At 33.6% G+C, this 18070-nt stretch overlaps 2 protein-coding genes and 1 pseudogene across 2 annotated transcripts; 2 read left to right on the plus strand and 1 right to left on the minus strand.

Moving 5' to 3' along the window:
• Positions 1-1900: 1900 nt before the first annotated feature.
• Positions 1901-4114, minus strand: LOC108195111 (fructokinase-2). Its single transcript, XM_017362059.2, has 4 exons — positions 3532-4114; positions 2824-3153; positions 2496-2612; positions 1901-2385 (listed from the first exon to the last, which is right to left on the minus strand). The coding sequence occupies exons 1-4, from the start codon at positions 3922-3924 to the stop codon at positions 2155-2157; spliced, it is 1071 nt and encodes a 356-aa protein (XP_017217548.1). The 5' UTR covers positions 3925-4114; the 3' UTR covers positions 1901-2154.
• A 267-nt stretch (positions 4115-4381) lies between these two features.
• Positions 4382-5798, plus strand: LOC135147877 (importin subunit beta-1-like; annotated as a pseudogene).
• Positions 5799-10197: 4399 nt separating this feature from the next.
• LOC108195109 (mitogen-activated protein kinase homolog NTF4) lies at positions 10198-17343 on the plus strand. Its single transcript, XM_017362057.2, has 6 exons — positions 10198-10456; positions 10571-10700; positions 14302-14439; positions 15348-15680; positions 15842-16022; positions 16840-17343. The coding sequence occupies exons 1-6, from the start codon at positions 10287-10289 to the stop codon at positions 17013-17015; spliced, it is 1128 nt and encodes a 375-aa protein (XP_017217546.1). The 5' UTR covers positions 10198-10286; the 3' UTR covers positions 17016-17343.
• Positions 17344-18070: the final 727 nt, after the last annotated feature.

The raw sequence follows: 18070 nt of genomic DNA on the forward strand, positions 1-18070 counted from the left end.
ATAGCAAAGCTAAGGGCTCATTTGTTTGCTGCTTAGTGAAGCTGAATGGCGTAAAATCTGACCACCTCATCAGTTAAGCTCATTTGGATCAACATTAGTTCCAACTGAACGATTCAAATACAACTGATTGAATCCTGCCCAAAAACTTGGCTGAAGCGTTAAGAAGTAGATTTATGTGCTAACTGCATGCTCCCGTGCTTAAAATGATTAGTACTATTTTAAAATTTAAATGATATGTGATATTTGTGATATTTTTGTTTATCATATTAAAAAAATATATTTTTTATTTATAATGACTTGAAATAATAATAACATGTCAATTTTAAAATATTTCCAATCAATATATGCAGTATTATTGAAGCAATATATCTTATAAATTCAACAAATTTTACATAATGTCTTATATCTCAAATTTAGTCGTTCATTTTAGTCATGATCCAAAATACACGTTGAAGAAAAAAAATTGATATTCCAATTGAACTTAATATATACAAATTTAAAATTTACCAATCACAAATCAATTCAAAATCATAATATACAATCAATTAAGTCAATAATATACATATTAAATCGCAATTACTCAAATATTTGTACTTTAAAATTAAAATTTAATTGAAAAGAATCAATTAGTGTTTAAAAATTATAACTTATTTCAGTTTTTTCCTTCTTTTTTTTGACAATGCAGGCTTATATGCCTTACAAATTAGTATATGTTCTAATAATTCTCTGGGTGAGCCAAAGTCGAACCCGGGTGTCCCGGGACAACAGAGGATAAACCACCACTTGGCTATCCAGTCGTGCTCTATTTCAGTTTTTTATTTAATGCTATTAAAACTAAACAAAATTTAATATTCGTCATTAGGAGAAAAACTTATTAGATGTATTTGATGATATCAGGGTTTAAACTTAGAAGATTAAGATTTGAGTTTATCGGTGATCGAAGTCCGACAGATTATAACATCATTAGAGTTTATCATTAGATCTTATACAAGTGAGTGTCTGTCAAAACTGGTTTTGAGGAGATGATTGATATGTTTGAAGAGATATACACATAAATATTCTGGTTCCAAGACTTTAATAGTTAATAACTATTAATTATAAGATATGTTTTATAATACTTAATTTGCATTATATATCTGAGGATGTTGTTAAATAATATTGTGCTGTTAGAAAAAGATCATAGTAAAAAATTTGTTGTGATAAAAATCAACTAAATGTTTGTTTGTTATTTGTAGATTATGAATTGTTATACAAAAAATAATACTTTTGATGAGTTTTAATAATGAACATGTATGAAAACTTCTTGCAAAGCTAAAAATTATTGTAAAAATAGGAAAGTACCTGATTTTCCTAAAATCAACTTTGAGCTAAAATTTGCTGAGAAAAACTGTTTTTCGATTTATCAAACAGTTTATCACCTAGTTTTCAGCCTATTCTTTCTTTCCTCAGTCAAAAACAATTGAACATATTCGTCTTCAATCATTTCATCTTTATTATCTTTCTCTAACCTTATTTTTTGTCCGACTATTCTTCCATGTCTTTAATATGTAATTGGAGGATTATAATTATAATCATTTCATGCATCTTTACTATTTTTCTCTTGTCGTCTTTCAATCCAACTATTCCTCTCATGCTGTTAATATGTAATTGGAGGATTGTGATCAGTAATATCACTTGTACCATTTGGAGAAGCCAATATTATGGGAAAATGGCACTAACCGAAAACATTTAAATTACAAATTATAATAATGCCATCAAGGATTTCTCTTATTTTAATATGAATATTGTAGTGCATTTAATTTATGAATTGTATACAACTAACATCGTGACATTAATTAATACTTGAATATAAAATTCTTTGAAATGTATTTTGAATAATTTGTAATGACCATATAGAATTGTGGGGATGGCAAATGTTGATTCACAAGTTTCTCAAATAACAAATGAATAATTTAAATAAAAATGATCCTCGTCTGCCTACAACTTGAAAATCAGCCCCGATTCCTGAACAGAGGCCACTAATCCCACTAACTGCTAATGACTAAGACACAGTCATTAAATTATTCAAATGAAACAATTTTTGATTTTATTCCCAAGCAAGTCAACTAGTTCAATCCCTAACTCTGCCCAACCTGAGTACTTCGATGACACTGTTTAGTTGCTGACATTGTAACAACCAGGGCACATTGTCTTGATCAACTGATGTTTCTGAGTTGTCATTATCTTTTGCCAACCACTTGGTTTCACTTTATCCATCTTGTTGCTGGACATAAGTTCATGAACTTCAGAATTCGTGGGCAGGGCAGGAATGGCTCCTTTCTTGGTGGTTGTGATTGCTCCACATGCACATGCAAATCTAACTGCTTCCTTCAATTTTGCTTCGTTCTGCAGATCAGGTTCGATTCATTTCAAGAAATTGAGTCGTTTATTGGTGTTCATAATTGCTAATAATTAAGGAATGAAATACAAATCCTGGTGATGAGAAGACTTGTTACCGTCAGTATGGAATCATCCTTGACTAATTTGCACAATAGGGCACCTATGAATGAGTCTCCAGCGCCTGTTGTGTCCACTGCTTTGACGTGGAAGCCACGAACATGTCCATGGAAACTCTGCAAACAAAATGCAAAAGTCGTGATTATGATGAACCTTAGAGGGCGTTTGGAAACGTGCATTTCATTTTAAATGATGGATTTCAAAAGACGGGATTTGAGTTGGCATTCAATATTCCCAAACATAATATTTGTTCAAATTCAGAATTTCAAATGAAACTCAGGTTCCCAAACAGATCGTTAAGAAATTATGGAAGGAAAGCGTTTGTACCTTGGCATAGTAACTGCATCCTTTCTCCCCAAGGGTCACCAAAAGAAGCTTCAAGTTTGGATGCCACAGAGACAGAGCAGCCTCATCACTGACTTCCTTGCCCGTGAGGAATTCAAGCTCGTTGTCACTGACCTTAATCACATCGGCCTTGTCCCATATGCTCATGATCTTCTCCCGCGCCTCCTCAGCCGAAGGCCACAATGGTAGCCGGAGGTTGGGGTCATATGAGAGCAAGGCACCGGCTTCCTTTGCCACCTCCATTGCCTTCAAATGTGCTGATCTGCATGGCTCCACAATCAAACTTATTGATCCATAATGAAACACTTTAGCCTGTGCCAAAAAAACCCTCCAATATAAGTATAAGCAATTTATATTTAATAATAATCTCGTTTTTAATAGCAGCATCATACATTTGATGGTTATAACCGTCAGATCACTTAAACTAAATTGAATAAATTTTTTAATTTAATAAAATAATACTCCCTCCGTCCCTATTTTTTATCGGTCAAATTGATTAATTTTTTTACCAAAGATTATAAGTCACTCTTTCATTATTTTATAAAACTGAAAATTACATCTTAAAGTAGATTAAAAATTATTTCCGATAGATATATTTTATTTATTTTATCAATTGATAAAATCAAATGCGACAACTAAAAAGGAACGGAATACTAGTTTGATTTCCGTCGACGTATTAAAATCACTTACGGATCTAATGAGCTTAAGATCCAGCTCATCTGCAGTCAAGAGCATATCAGCACTGGGATTCCTATAGAACATGAACTCACGCTCTCCGTCAGCACGTAACGTCACGAACGCTAACGCCGTCCTGGCTCCCTCATCGAACCTAACTCCGTCGACGGAGACGCCGTTCTCCTTGAGTATCCCGGCCAGCATGTGTCCGAACTCATCGTCGCCGAGTTTCCCGACAAACGCGGCGTTTCCGTTGAGTCTAGAAACGGCAATAGCTACATTGGCCGGAGCACCACCTGGAGCGTTGAGGAATCCGGGCGCCTCGGCCAGTGAGACGGCCCCGACGGTGGGAACGAAGTCGATGAGCATCTCGCCGAAGCTGACGATGAGATCACTGTGACTTGTCATGGTTGTGTGGATATGGTTAGAGAAAGATAATAGTATAAATTACGGATAAGTTGAGAAATATGGGAGATTATTAAACTGGAAGTTCCTGATTACACTAGGGGTTAGAGAGAGAAGCGGCGGATTACCATGGATCAAGTTATAGTATACATTTCGCCAAACTGTACCCATGCACAGCAGGTTATTTATATTATTTTTTTGGCACTCATTTGAGACTTGTATAATATTTTTTTTGAATTATTTTTTGCTGAATAAAAGTTTGACGTTTAAACTTTTATTTAAAAAAACGTTACAGAACTATATTTCATAGCAGTCTCAAAATGCGAGCTAAACAACGTGCTAGGACGGGGGAGTACTTTTTATCTATGCCCACATTTGGTTTGATTCAGTGATATATTAAATTTTAGGGAATTTATAAAATATTATGCTTTCATAATTTTTTATTATTTTTTAAAATTATTTGTAAAATATCGTCTGTCTCCAATTATTTTTTAAAAATGCGTCATAGAAAGTTTGATGGCTTTCACTTGATGTCAAGGAGCAGATGAAGACATGTTTGGTCAAGACACTTTTTTCCCCTGTACCTGATGCGCAATCAACTGCATCACAAGTTATTGCTACGGTTGCTGGCATTGAGCTTCCGCAGAAACATTGGCCTCAATTATATAATGTGCTTGGCTTTGCTGAGGCATATTTTACCAATGATATAAAGCGTGATTGTATTATGAGGGTTGTTTGCGTGGCAAGTGCCAAGTTTGTCAGCCTGTGAGTGTTTGGTTTCCATTTCATGAACATATAACGAAAGTTAGCTCCTTCTATTCAGGACATCTTTAACATTTCGGCCAAGGCTATAGGGGAAGATGATGAAGAGGCTGTTGCTCTTCAAGCAATGGAATTTTGGAGATGGATATTCTAGAAGAATATGGAGGTGATTTTACTGTTGCAGACTCGGATATTCCCTGCTTCTCGCTATGGCTGGGGGAACCTGCCTTGGTTTGGTTGCACGGACAGTGGGAGATGATATTGTCCCTCTTGTCATGCCATTCATTCAAGAACATATAGAAAATTCTGAGTGTTGAAAGAGAGAGGCAACCATGCACTTATGCATTTGGTGAGGGTCCTTCTCCTGACAAGTTAAAGTCCAATTATGAATGTTGCTCTGAGTTTCATGCTCACTGCATTAACAAAGGACCCCTACAACCATGTGAAGGACACAACTGTTTGGACACTTGGGAGAATATTTGAATTCCTTCATGGAGACCCCTATTCACCCAGGCTAACTGCCAACAGATTATCACGATGCTTCTCCAAAGCATCAAGGACGTTCCAAATGTCGCAGACAAGGCCTGTGGTGCCCTGTATTTTGTTGCACAAGGTTTTGAGGACGTGGGCTCATCCTCTCCTTTGGGTCCAGGCCCTTCTAATTAACTGTCTCCCATAGCGAAGACGCTGGGGAGTCTCGCTTAAGGACTGCTGCATATGAGACGTCAAATGAAATGGTGCGTTGTTCGACTGAGGAAACAATTCCCATGGTGATGCAACTAATTCCTGTCATTATGATGGAGCTTCACAATACTCTTGAGTATTGAGGCACAAGGTTTTGTGAGATGAGAGAGAGATGCAGAATGAAGTGCAAGGTCTTCTCTGCAGGTGCTTACAAGTAATTATTCAGAAGCTTGGAGCCTGGAGGATCAGAACAAACTAAGTATGCCTTAATGCAGTATGCAGATCAGATAATGTATTCGAAGATAATGAATCTTCAAATACAATTTGAAGCAATTCTTACGGAATTGAATTGGAGTTGCTTTGCATTTGATTGTAATATTGTGTATTTACAAAAAAAAGAGAGCAAAACATGTTATTTTTTCAAACTATAAAAAAGGGTAAAAGCGCTTTTGTTAAAAATTGAAAAAGATGTAAAATTTTTAATATTATAAATAATAATTTTAAAAATATAAAAATATATAATAAATTAATTAAAATTAACCATAAGCTAATATTATTAATATATTATGAGAAAGTGCAAGGACTTCCTGATTTGCCCCTTACTTCTAAAATTTGTCTATCGGGAAACAAAATACTACTCCGTCTTTATATCGAGTTTAGAGAATTAGAGGGATCTATACGCAATTTAAATTTCTTATAAAATAAAATTTTAAAACTTATTTAAAATTTCATTTTTATTTTGGATAAAAATATAATATTTAAATTTTTTTATAAAAATAAAATTTTAAAATAAATGATGGAATTATATTTTATGAAAGTATTAGTGCACTACAAGAAAATCCGAGATTACTAACGAATTTTCTGTTGGTAAAAGCGATATTCAGATGGTAATTAAGAATTGCGATGGAATTATCAAAGGAAAAAACAGTTCCTAATATTCTCATTAATATAGTTTTCCCAATGGATTATGTATTTAGATGATAATTTCACAACCGATTAAGAGGCTGTTGACTTTAAAAAGAAATTCAATATCTCAAGTATTCTCAACGAATTTTCCGTTCTTTACTTGCCAACAAACATAAAACTGTTGGTATTTTACCAACCGAATGACCCTTTACCAACAGATTTGTCGTTGTTAAAAATTACTAGGAGACATAATAGTGTTGGAATTATTCGAACAGAATGAATTCTGTTAATAACTTTACCAACAGAATACTAGTAAAAATGAAATTCCATCGGCAGCTTTACCAAAGAATACTTAGTATTGGTAAAAACGATTGGCAAATTTATAAAAAAATATATTTTTTTTAATTTTTGTTTGTACATTTAAATCTATTCTACATCCCTATATTATACAGTTGATAAAATAAATTGCTTAATTAAATAAAAGAACAATGACATATATTAACAAGCAAAAGCAGCATCCAAGTTATAATTCAGAAGTCATACAAACTTCATACATAAATAAAAGGCAGCCAATCTTTTACACTAATTTTTAATTTTCATTCCGATTGTTCAACGCCATGGCAAGTTGACTATTCATCTCTTCCATCTGATTTCTCATCTCTTCTATTTCCTGGTTTCTTATCTCCTGTAATTCCTTCACTTGGTTCTTCATGTCCTGCAACTCCACCTGCATTTGTTTATATTCTTCGTTGTTGAAGTTGGAGCCCTTGTAACGACTACCCCCAGTTTCTGGTCCATATTTACTTTGTAATGAACCCATGTCATAAACTCTGTTTTTTTTGTCTAGTCCACCAGCAGCCTCAAGGAAAAATTGGTCTTCATCTGTCGAATGTTTTTCGCTTAACTTCTCAACCTTGTTCTGTAAAATTAATAGAATAAATCTCACAAAATAAACATTTAATCGAAAAGAATATGACAAAACAATTATATAAAAGCCAACACTACTTGAAACTATTTCAGAGTACTACTCACATATACTTGTTCCGCTTTCTTGGTAAGAAAAGTCTTTTTGTCATGCGTCACCGTATGTGTTACAAGATAAATATCGATCGGAGTTGGATCTTTTTGTGCTTCTACATTCGGCATCTCTTCTGAACCATGCGGATCAAAATTGGGGGCAGCTGCATCAATCACCATATTGTACATTAAGTTGTTCCAATTTGTGCCCCGTGGAATATTTGAATAATTTGCTGAAGGACGTTCGTCAATTCCATCATAAATGTATGACTCTCCATGTCGACTCCATACATAATAATCTTTCAAAAATCCATTCTTAATAGATGTAGCTTCACCATATCTCCATTCCAATATTTTCGATTCTTACACTTTGAACAAGGACATTGTATACTTGTCCCACCCATAGACGTTGGCTGAGATATAGCATAATTCATAAATTCCTCCACACCAGAAATGAATAGAGAATTTAAAAATCCTCTAACATCAATCCTCTCATACATCCAAAATCGGTTATTATTCATTTTTCAAGACCACCTACATAAGAATACATTAACAACAATAATATGATTATAGAATATAATTACTACTTCAAGCCAATTAGAATGATTTTTTCGAATTAATAACTAATGCATGTTAACATAGTTAGAACTATCATTTTGATACATCATATTTAGATTTATGTATTTGTTAATTATTTTTGTACTTAATATTAATACATGCTTGTTAAAAATTATAATTAATTAAATATATCCAAACTACCATGTTCAACACACACACACATCAAAGGACTTATAATGCTATCAAGATAGATAAATAATATTACAACACTTAATTAATATTAGCAACACGAATAATTTATGTTTTGAATTAATTAGTAATTAATACTAAAAAAAGATATGAAGAACAACTAACCTTATTTATATGAATGGAGTATATCTCCTCTGCAAATGGGAAGAATTGAGGTTATATTTCAGCTATTTTCGGATGCCATTAGACAGAAAATGAGGTAATAGAAGTTTGGAAGCTGAAGAAAGAAAGAAAGAACTGACTGCTAAAACTTTTAATATATTTCGAATACTGACGGATTGCCAACGGAATTAAACCACCGATCTACTTTATCAACAGGTTCCCAACGGAATAAATGATGACCGATCTACTTTACCAACAGATTCCCAACGGAATAAAAACTGACCGATCTACTTTACCAACGACTTTCCAACGGAATAAAAACTGACCGATCTACTTTACCAATGACTTTCCAACAGAAAAACGGTGAACCGATCTACTTTACCAACGACTTTCCAACGGATAAAATGATGACCGCTTTAACAACAACTTACCAACGGGTATAATAATATGCCATTTGGACCTTATCTGAAAGAGTTTATTGCAATTCACACCCCTAGACTTCGGCCCAAAAACACTTTAGTATGCAAACTTCAGATAATTGCACTTCGCCACCCACAGGTATTTTGTGCGCGGCAATTTCCACCCCTTCCGTCAAAACTTAACGGTTCCGTTAAAAAGTTAAGGATAATTATGACATTTTAAAAAAATTAAACAACAAACCCACTATTAGTGGGTTAATTCAGCTGACTTAGGCAAATCTCCAAAACACCACAGTGGTGCCCAGATTCTGGTCATCTTTTCCGGCGACTTGATCGGAATTTGGCAACACAGAGTTGATCAAAACTTAACCAAACTCAACATTTTATATTACAAACTGAAACTCTCAACATCTACAATCTATTACAATTAACAATACAAACAAACAATCAACCATGAATCTGGAAATTGATAAATAGCTACTAACAAAATCCAAGAACTCGACCTATCAATTCTAGTAATCAAATGATATGATTATATACCTCAATCGATTATAAATGACATGGGAAACTATTTAAGACATTAAAATAAGTCAAAAATCAACTAATAAAAAACCTCCCATTTCGAGTTATGAACCCTAAATCAGGTTTAAAAATTACTACCTTGTTCCAATGTTTCGAGGATATATTCCGATGGAGATGGAGAATGTTTTGGGTTTAGTAACGGTTATGGAACAAAGTGGTAGTAAATTAGGGCTAATGAACATAAAATTAGGGTTTATATACATTAAAATGGGGAAGAAGACCTTAAAATACGTTTTTCCCATTTTACCCACGCCTTAATTAACGTTAAACACAAATACTTAACGGAGGTTGACGGAAAGGGTGGGAATTGCCGCGCACAAAATACCTGTGGGTGGCGAAGTGCAATTATCTAAAGTTTGCATACTAAAGTGTTTTTGGGCCGAAGTCTAAGGGTGCGAATTGCAATAAGCTCTATCTGAAATAGTGAACGAATGAAGTATAAGTTACCAACGGAAATTCCGTCGCTAATTCGTAACAAATCGGATGCTAAGTTTTGCGTTGGTAATCCATTGATAACTGTGTTACTATAGATTAGCGAGAGATTTTGGCGCCCACATTTCCCAACCAAATATTTTGGTTGGTGAACCGTTGGTAATCTGTTGCTACACAAAAAGTGGTCAGCATTCCGTTGAGAAATCTGTCACTGAAATGAGTATATTTGTATGGCTTTTAAACTGTGGATTAAATGTAATTTTGATATTAAGCTCATAACTTAGAAATTTATTCAAAATCAAAACAAAATCAGAAATTAAGTTAAAATTATAAATTACCTGACATATAAAACATATAAAACATAAGTTATTTTCCAAAATTACTAGGCTGGCATGAGTCAGAGAGTTGGAGTAAAAAAAGACATATAAAAATTTATACACATATTTATATTTAAAAAAATAAGATTAGCTTTGTTATAAATAAAATAAGATTAGCTTTGAGAAGAAACATATAATAATTTGCCAAAAAGTAAAACTATAAATAAACAAAACTAAAAAATAAGGAAACAATAGTAAAGAGATGCAACCCAAATAAGAGAGACCTGAAAGGCCAAAACAGAGTCACCTACGAAATATAATAATCTCCGACGAGCCGATGGACGGCGGTTCAGCACAACCATCCGAGCCGGCGGATAATATTCCGGCGAATCCGAGCCACGGCGGACGATTCATCCAATACAACATCTTCGGCAATCTCTTCGAAGTCACCTCCAAGTACAAACCTCCTGTTCTTCCTATTGGCAAAGGCGCGTACGGTATTGTCTGGTTCGTACATTTCTCTCATTTCATTTTTCATTCGTTTCTGTGTTATTAATTTTTGTTTAATTTGTTTTAGGTTTTGTTGTTCATTGTTTGTTTGTTTGTTGTTTATGTTCTCAGTTCGGCTTTAAATTTGGAGACAAATGAGAACGTAGCTATTAAGAAGATTGCTAATGCTTTTGATAATAAAGTCGATGCGAAGAGGACTTTGCGCGAAATCAAACTTCTTCGCCATATGGATCATGAGAATGTTAGTCAGCTTATCATCTCTTTGTATTGCCGCAGCTTTCTATTCATTTCTGTATGTTTATTTGTAGGTTGTAAGGCAATGAGGTTTTTTACGATTGGATATAACGATTTAGTTATGTGTTTTTTAGTCGAGAGATGATTTAGACTTTAATCAGCTGTTGACTTGTAGTGTTATGGTTATTTAACATTGGAAGATGCTAACGTAACTCAACTCGTATAAAACCTTTTGGCATGTGTTTATAGACAAAACCTCGGGGTCTTGGCCTAGCTGACAATTTTATATAATTGTGAGCAAGCAATGCCTTCAATTTTGCCCAAACCAAAGCTATACAAGAGGACGCTTATGCTTCTTTCTTTAGGCTGTTATGCTCTGTTTGGTTGGAGGCAATGATTTGAAATGTGAACAAAATTCGAGGGAAATGGAAGGATTTAAGAGAAAAGAGTTCACAGATTGAGGGAATTCAGATTTCTTTTGGTGAAGTTCTTATGATATTTATATGATGAAGTTTCAAGGCAAATTAGTAGAATGAAGAAGTGAGCATTTCTTCTGAAATTAGTCAGTGGTGCTTTAAGCTCAACTAAAGATATCTATTTAAATTGCTGTGAAGGAATGGATGAATGAATTATTATATCTTACATTTACCCCTAACATAAAAATTTATACTCATTCATAATAACCAAACACAGATTTGGCGACATTAACATTTAATAGCTACCGGACTATGTGTTTCCTCATCTGATTACTCTATTCTGTTCTCCGTTTCTCATTATTTAACTTTGTATTTTCTTATATTATAGATCTATCAAAGCACGATTGTTTTCTTTTCCTCAATTTTTCTCCTGCACTTTTGAATGGATTGATGTAATGCTATGTACTTCTTCACTCTTCATATATACTTCGATTAATTACAAAAGAAAAATTATAATTTTTTTCTACTTATAAAAGATTCTTTCTCTATCTAGATGTTTGTAGAGTTAAGATTAGTATCAAAATAAAAAGACATTTTGTGTGTAAGACTATAGGTGTGTTAATTTTTCAGTCACATGTGTAGTCTTACTATATCTCTATACATACCCAAATTTGTCTAGCATAGAATCATAAACTGCATTGCATAATTATATGTTCAATCTTGTAGACATCACAATTTTATCTTGAAGATTCAGTTACTAAAGCTTAGATATGAATAGAGTTGGAGTCTGATAGACACATAGTAAGTTTAAATTTGTATCATCCACATGTAAGAATGGCTTCTTTATAAACAGATCCTAGTAATATGCTTGTAGTGAGGTTCGCTGCTGCTGTTTTCAGTATTCTCTACAATATGGTTAAATAATCTGCCTACTTTTTAAGAATATTATAAATAATTCAAATAAAACAACTGTATGTCTGTACCTAATTATTGTACAACAAACACCTCTATCTACCTATGATGAAAGACTCTGGGTTAATGGTTCTCTATTGTCTGTTTGGCAATGTAGAAGTTAGCAGGGATTCTGTTGCACCAGAATCATTAATTATCAGTTAAAATCTAGTTTATTTGAGAGCTCTCTTTAGCCCTGAAGAGTGCTAGTAACTAGTTGCAGCAATAGCATAGATTCTGTAAGAGTTAGTTAGAAGTGTCTTGTCTTTATAGCTGGTATAAGAGTAATAAAATCATGATTGTTGTAACAATTATTGAAGTTATTTTATGATGATAGGACTTGTATGACTCTTGGTCCCATGGTGATGTATTTTTCTTCTTGTCTTCTGGTGCTTTCTCCCTTTTTTTCCTCATTCTAACAACTAAATTATTTTGGGTCTCCATCACTTTCTGTTCTTTCTTCAATATCGCACTATAACTAGACTTTAATGCACATCAAATCACTCCTTGAGTCCTCAACAAACACGTACCAAAATTGTAATACCAATATACTCATATGATAAGATAGGTCCTTGAGTACTCAAAAAACACATAACAAAACTGTCATACCAATATACTCCTGTGATAAGGTAGAGGAACATATTACTATTACCCGAACTATCCGGAAATGTATACTTTTTTTTTGTTAATGGTCAATTACAGAAACTTAAATACTTAAACACATGCCTTTACCGAGGCTTGAATCCTTGGTTGTGTGTGTCTAAACCCTAGAGTGGATGGAGTGATGGGCCCCTTGCATGCACATAAAAAATACTAGGGTTAACGTCTTTCTACTATAAAAAACTTCGGACAGATTGCTAAACTATCACTTGCCAGGGACCCGGATCAACACACACGACACAAAGTGATTACTTTAATCGTATCATCAATCTTTTCAATCTTTATATATATATATAAATATAACAGGATAACTAGAAAAGAATCTCGCCAACGGAAAGATTTGTAAATCTCTTCTGCCAGCATACAAAGTGATAAAAGATTTAAATTTTAGTGTTTTTGTGAATTTTGTTGGGTTAGTTATGGAATTGATAATAATTATAAAAAGTTTTAGTTTTATAATAATTATAAAGACTCCTTATTCTTATTTATATTGAATTCTTATTGATGAAATTTCATTTTACAGAATAAACCTAAACTAAAACTGAACTAAATAATAAATGAAGCGAAGTTTACGAAAGTAGTGTACTTGTACTCTAAATACTCTAAAGAATAATTAGATGAAACCAGACCTTTCTATTCTATATATAAATACCCAGACCTTTCTACTATAAAAAACTTCGGACAGATTGCTAAACTATCACTTGCCAGGGACCCGGATCAACACACACGACACAAAGTGATTACTTTAATCGTATCATCAATCTTTTCAATCTTTATATATATATATAAATATAACAGGATAACTAGAAAAGAATCTCGCCAACGGAAAGATTTGTAAATCTCTTCTGCCAGCATACAAAGTGATAAAAGATTTAAATTTTAGTGTTTTTGTGAATTTTGTTGGGTCAGTTATGGAATTGATAATAATTATAAAAAGTTTTAGTTCACCTATCTTTCAGGTTGCCCTCTACTCAGAAGAAATTAAGTTAGTTCAAGAGTTTTAGTGCAAGTTTATTAACTACTAACATCACTGGGCCTATTTGTGCAGGTTGTTGCAATCAGATATATTATGTCTCCACCTTAGAAGGGGTTACACAATGTATATATGGCATATGAGCTTCTGGGCACTGATTTCCATTAAGTTATTCTTTTAAGCTAATCTCTATCTGATAGAGAAGTATAAATGATCAAGTAACCCCCTCTGTTGCAGATGTAAAAGCTAAGTGATGTATACTTCAATGGATTACCCCCTTTGATAGAAACTGGTTTAATCGGAATTATTTGATGGAGATCAGTGTCCATAAGCTCATATGCAATGTATACGTCATCAAATGACCCCTTATGAGATGGAGGTATAAAATCTCTAATTGCAACCACCTCCACAAATAAGCCAGGTTATGTGGTATTATCGCCCGTATATTAAACAATGTAATTTATTGGTTTTGTAAATTTTGATGGGCAAGTCATATTACTGGTAATAATTATAAAAAATAGTTCACTTCTCCTTTCAGGTTGTCGTCTACTAAGAAGGGTTTTAGTGCAAGTTTCTTAATTACTAACATTTTTGGCTTATATGTGCAGGTTGTTGCGATTAGAGATATTATACCTCCACCACAGAGGGGGTCATTTAATGACGTTTACATTGCATATGAGCTTATGGACACTGATCTCCATCAAATTATTCGTTCAAACCAATCTCTATCAGAGGAGCATTGCCAGGTAGTTCTATATGAAATATAATTTTATACATTGTATAAACCAGATCTGAAAGCACAATAGAAGTTTGATTCATATTGGAAGCATGATCAGGTTTGAGGTTTGTGAATAATGGTGTCTGTATGTGGCTTTTTCTTCTTTTTAATGAATTTTTACCACCGTTCTCATCATAATTATTTTAAATATAAAGTCCACTTTTCCTTTTTCTTTGTATCTTATTTCTCATGGCCTTTGGTTGACATCTTTGATTCTCAAATTATAATACAAAAACTAAGGATGTAATTCTTGTGGTTGTACTATCTAATGTACTCTTTATACGCATATCTGAATCAGCTTGTTTGAAATGTTATCAAACGCATATTAAACTGCCAATTCATTCCATCTGATTTTCTTCCTCTTGCGAATTTCTGCGGTGCCTACGACTTTTCCTTTCCATATTTTTTTATATCCCAACCATGAAAGTTTGTGTTATGATCTGTAACATGGAAAGTGAACTCTATAAATTACTTTGAGTCTGGTTCTCATCCAGAAAAGAATGCATCATTCGATGTGGATAACCTAACACAGGCTGATTGTTCTGTTACATACAATTTTATTAGATGTTTGATTAATATTTTTGCTTTGCTTTCTATGTATATATGTTGGTATTATCTATAAAAGGACTTCTATCACCAGGTCATATTGACCGATATTTCATTCTTGAATCTGCAGCACAAAACACTAGCATTCTTATGCTAATAATATAAGAGATCATCCGAACCTGTTTGTGTTCTTATATTATGTTCTCCCTTTTTGTCCAGGAAGAAAAAGCCTATTTGCTATCCCAGTGTGGCCTTACCCTTTGGCTTTCAAAGTAGTTTATGCTTATTATCTTGTACATGCCTATTGATTTAATTCATTATCTTGTGCAGTACTTCTTGTATCAGATCCTCCGAGGCTTAAAATACATACATTCGGCAAATGTTCTTCACCGAGACTTGAAGCCTAGCAATCTCCTCCTAAATGCAAATTGTGATTTGAAAATATGTGACTTTGGATTAGCCCGTGTCACTTCTGAAACTGATTTTATGACAGAGTATGTTGTTACAAGATGGTATAGAGCACCAGAGTTGTTATTAAATTCATCTGATTATACTGCTGCCATTGATGTATGGTCAGTCGGTTGCATTTTCATGGAACTGATGGACAGGAAGCCTCTATTTCCAGGCAGAGATCATGTGCATCAGTTACGACTGCTTATGGAGGTAATGTTCCTTAAAAACCGCACTACATTTCTGTATTTTAATTCTGATGTGGTCATCCTTGTGTTAATGTCACTATTCTTTGCTAGAAGATGCCAGTTGGTAGATTTATTCTGCTAATGAATTGTTAAATTATCTTTCCATTAACATGTCTAGCCTTTCAGCTGATTGGCACACCGTCAGAGTCTGAATTGGAATTTTTGAATGAAAATGCAAAAAGATACATTCGGCAGCTTCCGCTTTACCGTCGTCAGTCATTGACTGAGAAGTTTCCACATGTACACCCTTCTGCTATTGATCTCATCGAAAAGATGTTGACTTTTGATCCTAGACGGAGGCTTACAGGTATGAATCTTTTACTTAAAAAAGATGTTATACTTATTTCATAAGAACGGTCCCTGATGGTTATAAGATCTGTAAAACAGTCGAAGTACAAACCGAAGCAAAGATACCCAATATATCCCGCTCATAGATATAGTTGTTTCGTGTTTGCACTTGTACAACGGCATTTCTTTTTTCTTTTCTACGCAAGAAAGTATTGGTGCTTCTTAAAATTATGTAGGCTTAATGTAGAGTTTACACCTAATATAGCTTGTTTGCATATCATATGCAACATCAATCTTGATTTTGTTTTCTTCTTTTAAGCTTCGTTTAAGTTTTCAGCTTATAACTTTTTAATATGAAGGAATTCCCAAGTTTTTACTTCTTAGTCATCCTGGCATTTCAGTGAGTTCTGCAGAAGAGATTGATAAATTGTATGTCTATTTCTTATTAGCTGGTTAATGTCGAATTTTGATCCAAATCCCTAATGCAGTTGACTTGAAAAAGAAAATGTAAATGATCCCCTGTCTTCCCTTCAGAGATTCTTGCTGAACTGTAGAAATCAATTAACATACAGCTATATGCTTTTGCACCAACTAGTTAACAATATTATAAGCATAAAGAATGTTTGCTATCAATCTCTGCCGCGATATAGTTCACAAAATTCTGTGCATAAATAAAGTTTAATGTGTAAAGTTTTATGAAGAGCGTCTTTAAACTTAAGACTAGACGTAGCAGGGATCCTGTATTTAGATGTTAACCCATTTTATATATGGAATTATATGCTTGTTACCATAATATTGAGTGAACATATAATTTGTCTTGAATGTTCGGACTTCAGTTGAAGATGCACTGGCTCATCCCTACCTCACATCACTCCATGATGTTAGCGACGAGCCTGTATGTGCTACCCCTTTTAGCTTTGATTTTGAGCAGCATGCACTGACTGAAGAACAGATGAGGGAACTAATTTACAGAGAGGCCCTTGCATTTAATCCCGAGTATCAGCAAATGTAAGGAACTGATTGGTGTGTGCCTTTTATGGTTGTAACCAGCGTGGTTTTCTATTCCGTCCTCAACAGAAACCGCCTTGGAGATCTGGGTACATGGCTTTGGAAAATCAGAAACTGATATGGGGGATAACTGGAGTTATTGTTCTTTTTATTTTTTATTGTGGCTTCATTAATCGTACTTCCACGGGATAGATATTTGATTTGAAACAGAAATAGAATAGAATCTATGATTTGGACTTGAACACTGCATTATGATTGTCACAAAAGATTCAATCATGCAGAGGAACATTACTGATCCTAAATGCAATGCTGTTCTATTTTTTTGTCTTGCATTCGTACAAACCTTCAAAACACAATTAATGATAGTACGAAACCTACTTTCCTCCTGTTAGTTCTGGCATTCCATAACGTTGAGCATTTCACCGATATGATAATTTTGTGTCAACTACTGCATAAGACCATTTCCGACCAATCTTTAAAAGTGTACTTTTACATCCAATCTTTAAAAGTGTACTTTTACATCAAGTTTGGCGTAGATTCATCTTTAACGAAATTTCAAAAGTTACTCTAGCATTTTAGACTAGATGAACTCGTTAGACTTTAAAAACAGAGTTTAAGGTATATTAACGGTACAACAATGTAATTTTTTTCCCTTGTAAATAAAAATCACAAAAATATCATTTATGAATAAATTGCGAAAATAGCTTGTCAATACATTTTAAATTATGTATTTAAGGTTAACTAACTCGACTAATTATTACAAGGGATGGGACGGAGGGGTACGTTAAACACCAAAAATTGTGCGAAATTTAGAGTTTGTTTGACTTCTAAATCTACCCTTACACTTGCAACAATTTCATTTCTTTCGTGTCCCACACATTTTTATCAAATTGGTATGTTACTAATTATATAAGTTATATAATATAGAAAAGAATTTTTTGAAGTAAACTTTGGTGGAGATGGATAGGAGAGAATTAAAATTTGGTGCGATTTTTACAATATATCAAGTGTAGAAAGTTTAGTATATTAAGTGCAACGGGTAGTTGATGCTTAGTGTAG

This window comes from Daucus carota, chromosome 7 (assembly GCF_001625215.2).
Source record: "Daucus carota subsp. sativus chromosome 7, DH1 v3.0, whole genome shotgun sequence".
In the NCBI taxonomy this organism is placed as follows: Eukaryota; Viridiplantae; Streptophyta; class Magnoliopsida; order Apiales; family Apiaceae; genus Daucus; species Daucus carota.